At 52.3% G+C, this 13381-nt stretch overlaps 1 protein-coding gene across 1 annotated transcript in view; it reads right to left on the bottom strand.

Moving 5' to 3' along the window:
- Positions 1–13381, bottom strand: part of Cntn5 (contactin 5) — a 154674-nt gene that overhangs the window by 79101 nt on the left and 62192 nt on the right. The window contains exons 8-10 of the mRNA XM_090319231.1: positions 12831–12967; positions 10316–10445; positions 8730–8880 (exon numbers count right to left, since the gene is read on the bottom strand). Coding sequence (XP_090175357.1) covers positions 8730–8880; positions 10316–10445; positions 12831–12967 — 418 coding nt within the window. The remainder of the gene's footprint in view (positions 1–8729; positions 8881–10315; positions 10446–12830; positions 12968–13381) is intronic.

Below are 13381 nucleotides of genomic sequence, written 5' to 3'. Positions count from 1 at the left end.
CAGTGGGCTGGGCGAGGGCCAGGACTGAGCGCACGGGCACTGAGGGAGCACAGCTTCCCAGGACAGCCGCGTCCTGAGCATGGCAACGCCAAAGGGAGGGCTGAGATGTTTCCCCTGACTTAAATCGTGGTTTAAACATACTACATTTACTATATCACCATTACATATTTACTAGAAATACTATATTTATGTCTATTAAAACATGACTTGGTGCCCTATTGAAATATGAGTTTCACGTTCTATAGATCAGTTAAAAAAATAAAAAATAAAACAGGCTTAATCCTAGCTACTCAGGTGGCTGAGGTCTACAGGTTTATGGTTCAAAGCCTGATTGGACAGAAAACCCGAGGAGGTGACATCTCTAATCAGCCAGATAGCTACTGAACAGGTGGCATAATCCACGTGGTAGAGTACCAACCGTAATCAAGCAGGTCAAGCAAGACAGCCAGGCCCCGAGTTCAAGCCCTGGTTCTGGTACTAAATGAAGGAAGGGCGGAAGGAATAAGTCACTGGATTAATTAATAAGTAAAATAATTTAAAAATAAAGCCTTGGCTGGAGAGGTAGCTCAATGGCTGAGCTCGAGCCTAGCAGGGGGAGGCCATGGAGACAAGCCAACACCACAAGAAAAATGATAGATAAAAATACATTTTTTTCTCAAAAGATGCAGCTCCTGGATCTGAAATATATGTGCCAATGAGTTCCTGTTACCTTCTATAACGAATTCACTTTTCTTAGTATCAGTGTTTTGGACGAGCAAATCAGGTGATAAAGCTAGTTGCCACAAAAAGTATTTCCTAGTTTAGATGAGAATAAATATCCAATAGATGGAAATAATTCACTAGAGAACAGCAATATGCAGTCCCACAATTTCTATTACATGAGAGAAAACTTGGAATTTCAATCACTAAACAATAAATCGGAATAGCAATCACATGACAAGTTCCACCAAATGAAACTGGGAAGGCAAGATTCTCAGTGGGAAGGGATCCCTTCTGCTTGTAAACTTATCTTCTTTGTGGTAAAATAGATTTTCTCTTTTATAATTTATATCAACGCCTGATGTTATCCTTGACTATACCAAAAGACAGATAATACTGCATTCACTTTATAGTCTGATTCCACAGAAATCGCTCTGCTTATTATCTATAATTTAAGCTAAAATGTCCCCAGGTAATTGAACTCCAAGTGTAAAATCTTGCAGCAGTCTTTTTGCACTTAAACAAACACTAATGCCAGGGATGGGAAGCACGTGGCTGACACTGAGTTCATTAGTGCACAGTCTTACAGAATCTTGCTAGCACTGACAATGGAAAAATCATTTTTTAAATTGCTCCCCAATTAAATTTCTTTCATAACGTCCATCTCTGTCTGTCCCCAGCAGAGCCACTCACGAGCTCGGCTGACCTGCTACTGAAGGAATGTTCATGGAAGTAACTGAGGGATAATTCTGCCGCCGGTACAAGAAGTACATGTTATCTCATCATGTGAAAAATGGAGCTGTGGTTTTAGTAATATCTGACAATGCATGAGTCTCTCAGTCTCTAAAAGTTTAACTAGCCCACATTTATTATTTCTGGAAAACCTTTTATCTCCAAGTTTCTAAACGATTTCCAAATGAATGCTAAATTCAGACATCATCTTTCTTTCCCTACATTCTGCTCTTCTTTTGATCTCAGCAGAGCCAAAATTTGATTGATCTCGTCACATTCTTCCCTTGCCTGTCAGTCAAGCTTTTTATGATTTTGGGCCTTTTCAGTCAACTGCCAGGAATAACTCCTTTTATTCTGCACAGGTTCTTTTTTTTAAATTCTAATTTTTATGAACATTCCTCTACATAGTATAAATGACACCCTGCATCCAGAATACGTCTCTTTCTAACTGGAGCTTCCTTTATTCTCATGGAAAAGAAACCTGCTTCTCATTATGCCAGAGCAGTGAGCTATTCCGGGAAAGACACTTGGCTGGAAATTAGGAGAGACGCTCTGGCATTTGAGAGATGGATGCATGGCCGCCACCTCGCTTTGGTTACCAGCCGGGAGGGAAAGGAGGGATGAGCCACATGTAAAGTGTGCAGAGCCATGCACGCCACCCCCCACCCTCCCTTCTCCTCCGAGTACGGTCCACACTCCACTCAAAGCTGGTCGCTGAGAAAGGAGGCAGCCACGGCCCATCACGGCTGGAAAGTCCCCAAACATGGGAAAGGACAGTGCATGGTGCGCAGCGTCTAGCCTTCCTCCCCCTGCCCCTTCCTCCCGGGACACACACTTGCATACATTCGTGACACGCATGCACACATCCATCTCGGGATGGGGAACCATGCAGCTCCACATGGTTTCTCAGCCATCACAGCTCAGGTGGGATGTGCCACCACTGAACTTCTACAGTGGCGTTTACACTCATGCAGGGACAGTCTGGAGAGTAGAGCCGGGGCCAGGGTTTTAGTTAAAATCACTTGCAGTAGAGGCTTGTGAAAGAGCGTCTGATTTGTGCTTCTGTGGACAGGGCCTACAAGTCCAGGGCCAGGAAAGGTGGCCCAGAGACACACTGGAGGGGTGCAGGCGTCAATTCCGCCGGGTGCTGGCTTCCCAGGGCTTCTCCCGCAGAGGCAGGGCAGCGCGGGCTGGGACATGCCAGGAGAGGGAGGGCTCGTGGCTGCTTCCTGCGGAATCACTGCCAGCTCTGACCAGAGAGCTAAAATTCCAGCTGCCACCGAAACACCAGCGTGCTTAAATATCACCAAGTGAGCAAAGGAAACTGCCCTCACTTCTGCTCCCAGCCTCTGCTTCCGTTCAGTGCTGCTCTGGTTCAAGCACACCGGACAGCTCTGAGGTCTAGATGGCGAATTTAAAGCGCACACAACATCATCCCTTCTTTTAGCACAGCATGGTCCTTGAGAGCGGCTCAGGATTCACAAACCATGTCCACACAGGCCTGCGGGTGAGAGGTCCTCACACACCCCCAGGATCTGAAGACCCGGCACAGGAGTGGAGCTGGCACGCCTGCAGAGGAGCTGGAGACGGCGCTGTGGGACGGGCTGGGCCAGGAGGCGTGGCTCCCGAGCAGAGTCCAGACCTCAGGGTGAATGTCTGTATCTGTGTGCATGTCCGCATCAGCGTGCACGTCCGTGTCTGTGAGCACACCAATGTCTGTGAGTACACCAATGACTGTGTATACCAATGTCTGTGTGTACGCCGGTGTCTGCGTGCACATCTGTGTCTGTGAGCGCACCAATGTCTGTGAGCACACCAATGACTGTGTGTGCACCAATGTCTGTGAGTACACTGGTGTCTGCGTGTACATCCGTGTGTGTGTGTGCACCAATGTCTGTGAGTACACCAATGACTGTGTGTGCACCAATGTCTGTGAGTACACTGGTGTCTGTGTGTACATCCGTGTCTGTGAGTACACCAATGTCTGTGAGTACACCAATGACTATGTGTGCACCAATGTCTGTGAGTACACTGGTGTCTGTATGTACATCCGTGTGTGTGTGTGCACCAATGTCTGTGAGTACACCAATGACTGTGTGTGCACCAATGTCTGTGAGTACACTGGTGTCTGTATGTATATCCGTGTGTGTGTGTGCACCAATGTCTGTGAGTACACCAATGACTGTGTGTGCACCAATGTCTCTGTGAGTACACTGGTGTCTGTGTGTACATCCGTGTCTGTGAGTACACCAATGTCTGTGTGCACGCCGGTGTCTGTGTGTACATCTGTGTCTGTGAGCACATCAATGTCTGTGAGTACACCAATGTCTGTGAGTACATCGGTGTCTGTGTGTACACTGGTGTCTGTGTGTACATCCGTGTCTGTGTATACATCTGTGTCTGTGTGCACATCTGTGTCTCAGTATATCCATGTCTGTGTGTGCCTCTATGTGTGAATCTGTGTGTGAACATGGGTGTTGGTGTGTACATCCCAACTCTACGCACATCCCCAGAGCCCTTTATTCCTGCCGCTGAGCACATGGCTGGTAAGCAATGGTGGTCACTGAGCCATCTTGGATGACAGCTGGCTCAGCGAGCCTGACCACAACTTCGAGTAGACCCGAGGCTGTTGTAGGCTTATTCACCTCGTGGTAGTGACAGCAAACCAACGACCAAAAGTTTCCAGAACGCTGCATCAATTTGTTCTTGATGTCGGTGTATATGTGCATGTAAAAACTCTAAAGAATATATAAATATATTCACACAGTTATATGTGTATATGTGTATATATGCATATAGATGCCAGCTGGTATCTTACTTAATACTTATTAAAAACCATAGCCCTGACACATGCGTGTAGGAAATGATTGATTCTAACAGAGGAACCAGTAGCACAAAAACTTATACGTAAATCATGAGCATGGGAAAGGCTTAGTAGCTGGGCACTCTCTACTTGCCTGTGTGTATTTCTACTTGTTAAGAATATCTTTATAAACTCAACGAAATTTCCCTTTCCTCTTGTTTAGTCTCTACTGCGGGACACTTTATTGGCTTTTCCAAGGTTAAACTGTGGCTGACTCTGTGGAACTTGGCTTGGTTACGCAGCATCTTGGTTAGATGTAGAGGTGTCTGTAAATGTTTTTATTGAGGGGTTTTCTTTCTTGTGGTTGTCATGGCCCACGTGCGGCTGTGTCCGCGTGCTCGCACAGTTCAGCCTGGCCCGCCACGCCCAGCCCAGCGTGGTCCGCCCTCCCTCTCCACGCAGGCTGTGCATCTGCCGTCTGCGATGGGAGAGAGAGGACCGAGGTCTGCTGGGCACGCTCCACCCTGCCAGCGTGCACACTGATGCCAACCCAGACGACTGCTGTTAGAGTGCAGAGGGGACCGGGCGGGCTCAGGTTTGCCTCTTATGGAGGCGCCTGCGGCTCCTTCTCCACAGCAAGGCTGGTGTCTCCGTCCCTAATTTGTGCTCATCCCTCTCCTCCCCATTGCGAACCAGCCGTGGGTAAAGCAGCCCGTGATTCACGCGCTGGCTGTGGGGGGTGACAGCCGAGGTCTCGGCGGGGCTGGAAGCCCCTCTGCCAAATCTTCTTCTCAGCCTCCTCTAGACCAGCTTTCTTCTGTTTTGCGTTCGCCGGGTCATTCCGTGGCTGCGCTTGGATGCTTGAGTGCCCGAGTCCTTTAGACACAGTTTGTGTTAAGGGCAGATTAAGCTGGAAGCTGTGGGCTGGGGGGCTTTTAGGAAAGAAAAGCCTCTAGGCCATTGGCTGTGCCGTCCCCATGTGCCTGCGCTCGGAGATGGGCAGGGAGGAGGCACAGCCACCCAGGGCAGCGAAATGAACCACAGCTAGAATGGAATTTATGAGCTGTTTGCTAAACTGGTAATTAGTTGGAGATGTAAAGCCACAGAGTCGAGAGGCTCATACGACAACAGAACCAGAGTTATGTTGCTGTCATTTACAGCCTGAGCGAAGCGCGCTCCGCAGTGGTGTCTCCCTTTGGGAGTGGCAGCCGTTCTGTTATAGTTAACAATTAAGGAAAAATCAGAAACAAGAGGCAAACTGGCAGTGAGACAGCCAAGCAAGGGACAAGCCACGCGGCGCTGCTGGGGAGGGAACCAGCTCTTCCGCGGTCCCAGCTCTTGTGTGGCCAACTTCAGCAGATCGTGGTTTGGGACCAGCTTCAGCAAGACAAGTTCATAGGCCTTGGTCTTCACCCCTGTGTGGGCATCGTGGCGTGAGCCTGCCCGCCCAGCTCGGGGCCCAGTGCAGGCCTCCCAGACCCCTGCGAGCACAAGCAGGAGAGCTGCAGTCCAGGCCGGCCCGGGCATAGAGAGCTTCTTTCACAAGCAGCCAGTGTAAAGGGACTGGACCAGCAGCTGCAAGGCCTGAGTTCCAGGAGGAACTCGGAGGAAGGCTGTGATGCTGGGCGGTGGAGGGAAGGAGGTGACTTCAGAGAGAGACGTTATTGCGTATTTAAACAGCTCGAAGAAATGACTTGCGTGTGCTCGGTATAAATACATGGCGAGAGTTTGCAGGGACATTTTATAATGTGGCTACATTACCCAATACCAGCGGTAGCCTCTAAGCTACAGCTATTTGTGTCTTGTCTATCAGATTGACTCCTCAGCTGACCCCGCCTCCAGCTCCTAAGATAAATGAAAATTCACAGACAGCAGCAGCTCCTGTCCGCGTCTGAGGTCCACCCGGCCTGAGCCCTGGTCTTGCTCCATTAGTCTTTACGTAAGGACGGTTCTGCTATGGGCTGGGAGTTGGCGCCGTGTGTGAATGCCCCACGCGTGGGGCTGTCTCATGGTTTTGCATGCACGTTTACTGCGTTTTAAAGGGAAGGTGGAGAAATCTCAGCAGCCGCCTTCTCCCTGAACCCAGGCCCGGTGCAGAGGCTCGCGATTCCGCACTGGAGGGCCAGGCGGCCGCGGAGGGCACCGGCGCTCAGGCTGCTGCAGCCCTGCTTCCCTCAGATGAACGCAGCCATCGCAACCATGCTGCCACTGCCTCTGGAAGGGGGCTAGCGGACGTCATGCTCTGGACACCTGGGTGCTCATCCTACGACCGCGCGCGCGAGCACACACACACACACACACACACACAGCCAAGGCCCCCGGGGTCTATGTGGTTTACGTTCCTAACATGTAAAGACACTGCCAGACAGGAAGCAGCCACACAGCTCCTTCACTGCAGACGCAGCATGGAGGAGGCGGAACCAAGGTGGGACACAGCTCCTATCCCACCATGGAACCCTCTTCCTGAAGAGGGGAGGACCAGCCTCCGCCAAACGGCGAGCTTCGGGCCGTGAGGAAGGATGGGTTGTCTGTCTGTCTGGGAGGCCGTGTGTGCACCGCATCTTCGCTGCCTGGTAAACACAACATGGATCCCCCTAGAAGCCAGCGAACGAGCACCTGAAGTGCGATTTCCGGGGTGTTAAATGAGGGAGGTGGAAAGGCTGCCCTCCTGAGCTCCTCTGTGAGCAGGGAAACATGACAGGGAAGGTCGGGCAAGTCTGTGCCATAAAAGAAAGACAGCTCTGGAGCACTGTCCTTCTACAAGGTCATGGTTAATTTGTGGGTGATTTCATAATCACCTGTTGAGTCACACGTCTTCTATCCACGTAACGGGTGCCCACCCTTCTCTACCTCCATGAAAACACGTGCTTGGATTACTTTTAAGAGGCAGACACTGAAAACTTGCTTTACAACATGTACGATGTGTTCTGTGGTGGTTGATGGTGGCTTACGTATGTGCCAGAGGAAAGACACTAAGTACATCAGGCCGAGCCCCTTTCCAAATCTCCTCGTCCTTCCTCCTGGCCGAGGTGGCCCTCAGGTCGTCTGTGGTGTGCTTCGGGCGACTGGCCAAACAATGGAGCCAGTTGCTGCAGTGAAATCCCCGAGCGTGATGGACAGCGCCTGAAGCAGGGAGCAGGGGCGGTAACCGGGCCTGCTGAGGTGCTGTGATGCTGTGCGCTGGAGACGGCATAGACGGAAGGGCAGCCAAGGCACAAGGCCAGGGAGGGCCAGAAACCAGCTCAGAGACACAGCAGGCCGCCAATGACTCCGGTCTCAGAGTTGCTCACTCTCCCTTTCCTTCATCACCAGAGGAAGAAGAGGGCCGTGGTCACAGTCCCCAACCCCTGCTATAACACCGCAGGCTGGAGTTCAAGGGTCCAAGTTGTTGATGGCAGCATTATGTCCACCACAGATGTCACCACACCACCACCTCCACCTCCATCCTCACTCTCCTCAGCTCACCAGACGAGGACGAGCCAACCCAGCTGCCACCACGCCACATCACCACCTTCATGCTCACTGTCCTCAGCTCTCCAGACGACCATGAGCCAGCTCAGCCCCCGTATTTTCTACGTGACATTTCACTCAGCCGTCATAACTCTAGTTTCCCAAGGAGGAAAGCTGACCCGCCGGTCACCTCGTAATCCTGTCCTCGTGAAGAGGCAGCACAGATTTTAGAGTTGGAACACAACCACTAACTCAACAAATTATTTCACAAGGCAGAAATATCAAATCAGTGCATCTCACTACGGATAGGAAGCAAAACCCTTTAGAAAATTTCCTGAAATTTTCAAATTCCCCCAAACGATTTAAAGTCTCATTTAAGCAAGCCTCGGTGCAGATTCGACGGCAGGCATGGAAAGACAAGCTCCTGACATGCAGCTCTCCTCAGCAGAGAGCCACGTGCCATGGGGCCAGAGCTGGCCACCGTCTGTGACATCAGCACCAGCACGAGGTGGGGACGGCCGGGGTCCGCGGGCCCACGTTGATCACCCCTTCTCACCACCTCTCTCCACTGGGTACTGCGCTACCTGGGCTTCTGCCCGCCACAGACAAATGCTTCCGTGCAGAATAGGCCAGGTTGCCCATGGCAACCCAAGAAACCGCTGCTATGTTGTGTGTGCTGCTTCGGCCTTCTTGACACAAGCTCTCCCCCACCCATCCCACCATAAAGGAATCACCCAGCAGACCCACGCCAGGTTAATGCAGCAACCCATGAGAGCGCTATCCTAACGCGGCCGAGACTGGGTAGATTCCTGCACGGAGGACCAAAGCGCAAACCACGGTGAACTGGTTGCTTCAATCCCCTGCGTTCTACAAAACCCAGAGAAATCCCTACTCATAAACCCCACGGGAGCTCGGAGGTGGTTTATCTCCCACCCATCACCCTGTGCACTGTGTTAAACCACGCCTGGTGGTTTCTGACACTGCGTGTCCCCTACGGCCCACGAGGCTGCTGCTGCTGAAGAGTGCGACACAAAGTGGCTCTGACCTTTTGCTCTCCCTGAGGGCTCTGTCTCCCTTCCTCCACGTGGTGGCCGGCCTCGGGGAGCCCTGCGGTCTGCACTCCAGGATCACCTCCCGGTCTCTGGTCACCACGATCGTCTTCCTCAGCTGACTGGGCTCGAAGGTGGGGGGGGAAGCTGCAGGGAGAAGATGCTCGTTCACCCAAGGCCAGACTCCTCACAGCTCCGCATCGTTCTTCCAGTGTCATACAATCACATGAGAAACCCCTCCCTGGCGCCTGGTCTAGTGTTATCTCTGACTAGATCCCTTCGGGCTCCCAGCCACGGATAAAGGCGGCTTCAGGGCCTGGCACGCCTTAGCGATCGCCTTGCAGACAAGGTCTGAGGACCCACTCGGCGTGCCTTCTCCCTGGTCCTGTGTGAGGATGGTGGAATCCACGGTGAGCACAGTTCTGTGTCTTCCCTTCCCCATCGTAGTTAACCCTGGTGCCCGGGCTGAACGCAGAGCCAAGACCCTTCCTCCATCTCTCTCACGGCTGCTACTCTACCTCCTGGACGGCACCTCCAGAACGGCATTTTCTGGTTAGCTGGAGGTGAAGTCTCCTAGACGTTTCTGCCCAGGCTGACTTTGAACCACAATCATTTAATTCACGTTTTATTGAAATAGTACCCAAAACAGAATGTTGTTTTAAAAGAAACAGGTCTTGTAAGAAGTAGAATTACTGTAATTTCAATTTAAAATCTTATTTAGGTTGAAGTTATTCGTCTAGGTTGGATGATTCATTGCCATGACTTCCACAAGACACTCAGGTGCTTTTGTGTCTGACGTACTTAGGCACCGACTCACATGAACGCAGCCATTCCCTGAGTGTTCCAGGAATATTTTATGTTCTTACTATAGCAACAGACACAATCTTAAAAAGATATCTTAACCAGTACGAACAACGCTATTTTAAAAGGTATATTTAAAAATATATTTGATAGACATTGTGATACTAAAGAGGAATGGGGAAAATGTAGGTAACATTTTTAGTTGTTTAATGGGACTGGAGTTAAAGATGAATTGGAATGTATGTTGAGGATTTGAGAGTGTTCCTGAGAAAACCACTGAGGAGGGTGAAATCAGCTTTTTAATTCCAGGACTCTAGAAGTCATCTGCGATGGTTTACTCTCCAGGGAGATGAACTGGAGCCTGGCTTTCCTGAGCCCTGGCTCTCCCCTCTGCCTCCTGTCTCGTGCGGGAAGGCAGGCTCAGGACACCACACCCAGCTGTGGGCCGAGGACAGGTCTTGCCAACTGCTGGCAGGGCTGGCCTCAAATGGCTAAAACTACAACCTAAACCACGGGTGCCTGGCTTTGTAAAACCTGACTGTTAATGCGAGCTCAAAGCTCTACTGTGTGAACCGTTCAAGAATAAAACATGAGAGCACTATAAAATAGCCTAGATATGGGTGAACAGGCAAAAGTAAACAGCCCGCACAACCCAGGACTTCCTGTGAGGCCTTACGTGGATCGTTCCACCTGTGTGGTGGTCTTTGAGCAGGGGAAGGAGAGCAGGAAAAGCAGCCGCCAGGCAGCCTTTCCTCCACCCAGGGCCTGGGAAATCCCATACCTAGGATCTTCAGCTCGGCGCTGGCATAAATGGACCCATACTTATTTTCTGCCAAGCACTGGTACATCCCAGCATCTGACCGGTCCACTGCGCGGATCACCAGAACCCCGTTGACCACGTCCAGCCGACTCTGTAGGGGAACAGAACCAGACGGTGGAGGGGACACACCTCCCCAGGCCCGGGGAGACGGCTTCCAGCCCTCGGGGTGGGGGGGGGACGGGAGGTGGCAAATTTACAGTTGATGACGGCTTGGCTGTCTGTTGCACAGGATAATAAATCACGGATTATATAAGAGATACCCACATGCTCCTGGGTTAGTAAGGAAAGCAGGGCTGTGGGCTTCCTGCTCTCACTGCCGTGGGAGCTGGCTTGGTCTGGTGGACTGGCAGCGGGCCGCGGGGCTTCCCTGGAGCCTCCTCACGGCAGGAGCAGGCCCAGGAAAGGGAGGTCGGCAGCGGACGCAGACCTGGATCCAGGGTCACCAGGAGCTCAGGTCACGACAACCCCTCCACTGCCACTGGTCCAAGAAGTTGCCTTTCTCTCTTCCCAGCCAACTAACACAAAATAAACTGCCCTGCAACTGACAATGCATCAACAGATTGCACAGAAAATTCCACGAAGAGAAGAAACTGAATACAGGAGGCAGAAGACCAGACCTGAACAGATTGAAATAAATTGAGGCTCAAGAGTGAATTTCAAAAATCTAATTTTACTTTTATAATGTAATTAAAGAGCCAGGTGTCTTTGGCACCTAATAAGAAGCCAATCATTTAAAATACATTGGTGAGCAGTGTTTGACCAACAAAGCTGCCAAGAATTTGAGAACATTTTCAAAATAAAACATTCACCTAGCAAGCACATGACCTGGCGGTGAAGACGCCAGCCATGCCCCGAATCCATGCCCTAGCTCGCCTGCCTCCACGGCGGTCCATTCTGTTGTCTGTGTATCTGGCTGTTTGTGGTGTTGTTTTACTTTTAGGCTTAGCTGGTTTTAGAACAAAGGGTGTTCGAGGTAACATGGTCGGTCCAGCCTCCTCTTCAAAAGGCACAGAGGCTGTGGGAGGCAGGGGACAGGGGACCTGCCCGTGGGGGGCTGTCCCCCGTGTTGGGCGTGGGGACAGGGGACCTGCCCGTGGGGGGCTGTCCCCAGTGTTGGGCGAGGGGACAGGGGACCTGCCCGTGGGGGGCTGTCCCCCGTGTTGGGCGTGGGGACAGGGGACCTGCCTGTGGGGGACTGTCCCCAGTGTTGGGGGTGGAGACAGGAGACCTGCCTCGTGGGGGACTGTGTCTGTTCTGGGGGGGACATGGAACCGTCCCGTGGGGGACTGACTGGTGTGCAGGGTTTGCACTCAGTCCTAACTGCACTCATGTCCTCATTTTGTCATTAACACTGACCTGTTACACACTCACACACACCCGCACATACCCCCACCCACACTCACACACAAACTTGCCTTCTGCCTGGACCACAATAAGACACAGAGCAGTTAAAATAGCCGTCACGATTCTGCCTGTGAGTAGTCATCAGCTCAGGTCCTGAGCAGTCACAGAAGCTCGATCCCTAGACTCCGTGACGCTGTCCCGAGAAGTCACAGGACCTCGATCCCTAGACTCTGTGACGCTGTCCCAAGCAGTCACAGAAGCTCGATCCCTAGACTCCGTGACGCTGTCCCGAGCAGTCACAGAAGCTCGATCCCTAGACTCCATGACGCTGCCCGAGCAGTCACAGAAGCTCGATCCCTAGACTCCATGATGCTGTCCCGAGCAGTCACAGAAGCTCGATCCCTAGACTCCGTGACGCTGCCCGAGCAGTCACAGAAGCTCGATCCCTAGACTCCGTGACGCTGCCCGAGCAGTCACAGAAGCTCGATCCCTAGACTCCGTGACGCTGCCCGAGCAGTCACAGAAGCTTGATCCCTAGACTCCATGACGCTGTCCCAAGCAGTCACAGAAGCTCGATCCCTAGACTCCGTGACGCTGTCCCGAGCAGTCACAGAAGCTCGATCTCTAGACTCCGTGACGCTGTCCCGAGCAGTCACAGAAGCTCGATCCCTAGACTCCGTGACGCTGTCCCGAGCAGTCACAGCTCAAAACACTGTGCTCAAGGCATTATGCATAAAAGTTAGAAGGTAATTTTAAAAGGAACGTTTACTTGTGTAGTCATCATATTTATCACTTCACGTCTGTGAGAGGACAGAGGAGGAAGAAAGGCGTTGGAGGTGTGTCAGGAGGGGGGCATACAGCCATGCTTTATACACACACGTGAACATGGAACAATACTCTACACGCACGTGTGAACACGGAACGCTGTGTCCCGGGCACGTGTGAACAGGACATAATAGGTTCTGCGCACGTGTGAGGGTAGCACAAGGACTTGGCTGGAATGGAGGGGCGGAGAGGGTGGAGGGTGGTCTGACCGGGCCACCGAAGCCCCCGTGGACCCCCCTCCCGCCGCTCACAGAGGTGCATGATTTCCTGAACAAAGGCCCACACAGCTGGGCCTGGGGCGCGGTACCTGGGGCAGGAGCGGGGCGCCGTCCTTCAGCCAGCGGTAGGCGGGCCGGGGCCTCCCAGTGGCCGCGCACTCCCAGCGCAGGGCACTGCCGCTGTCCAGCTGCGTGTCGTTCAGCTTCTCCACCCAGTGTGGGAGGGCTGCAGGGAGAATGGGACAGCCTTAACCCTCCGCCTGGCTTTGATCTTCTTCTGGGCTCAGCACCTCTCTCAGCCCAGGTGCGAGGGATGACACCATAGGAAGACCCAGCGGGTTTGTGAACCTCGGAGCCTTTCTTAAATGGGGCAGATGGTGCGATTGAGCTGTGTCTGGTGCCTCTGGGTAGAGCGTGTCTCTGTGCGTGTGTGTCCATGCGTGTCTGTGTGTGCATGCACATGTGTGTCTCCTTCCCTGTGCCCCCCTGGCTCAGGGCCCGAGCAGGCTCTGGCTTTGAAGAATCGCAGCAGTCCTCGCACAGACAGAATACACAGGTCCTACGGCTTCTCTGCACTGGCTTCGTTCCTCACAGAACCGCAACTGTTTAAGAACACTAACTTAGACGTGCACATTTTACG

Source organism: Megascapheus bottae, chromosome 27 (genome assembly GCF_031878675.1).
Source record: "Megascapheus bottae isolate mThoBot1 chromosome 27, mThoBot2.hap1, whole genome shotgun sequence".
Lineage (NCBI taxonomy): Eukaryota > Metazoa > Chordata > Mammalia > Rodentia > Geomyidae > Megascapheus > Megascapheus bottae.
Note: the sequence above shows the minus strand (reverse complement) of the source record. Positions and strands in the feature narration are given on the sequence as shown.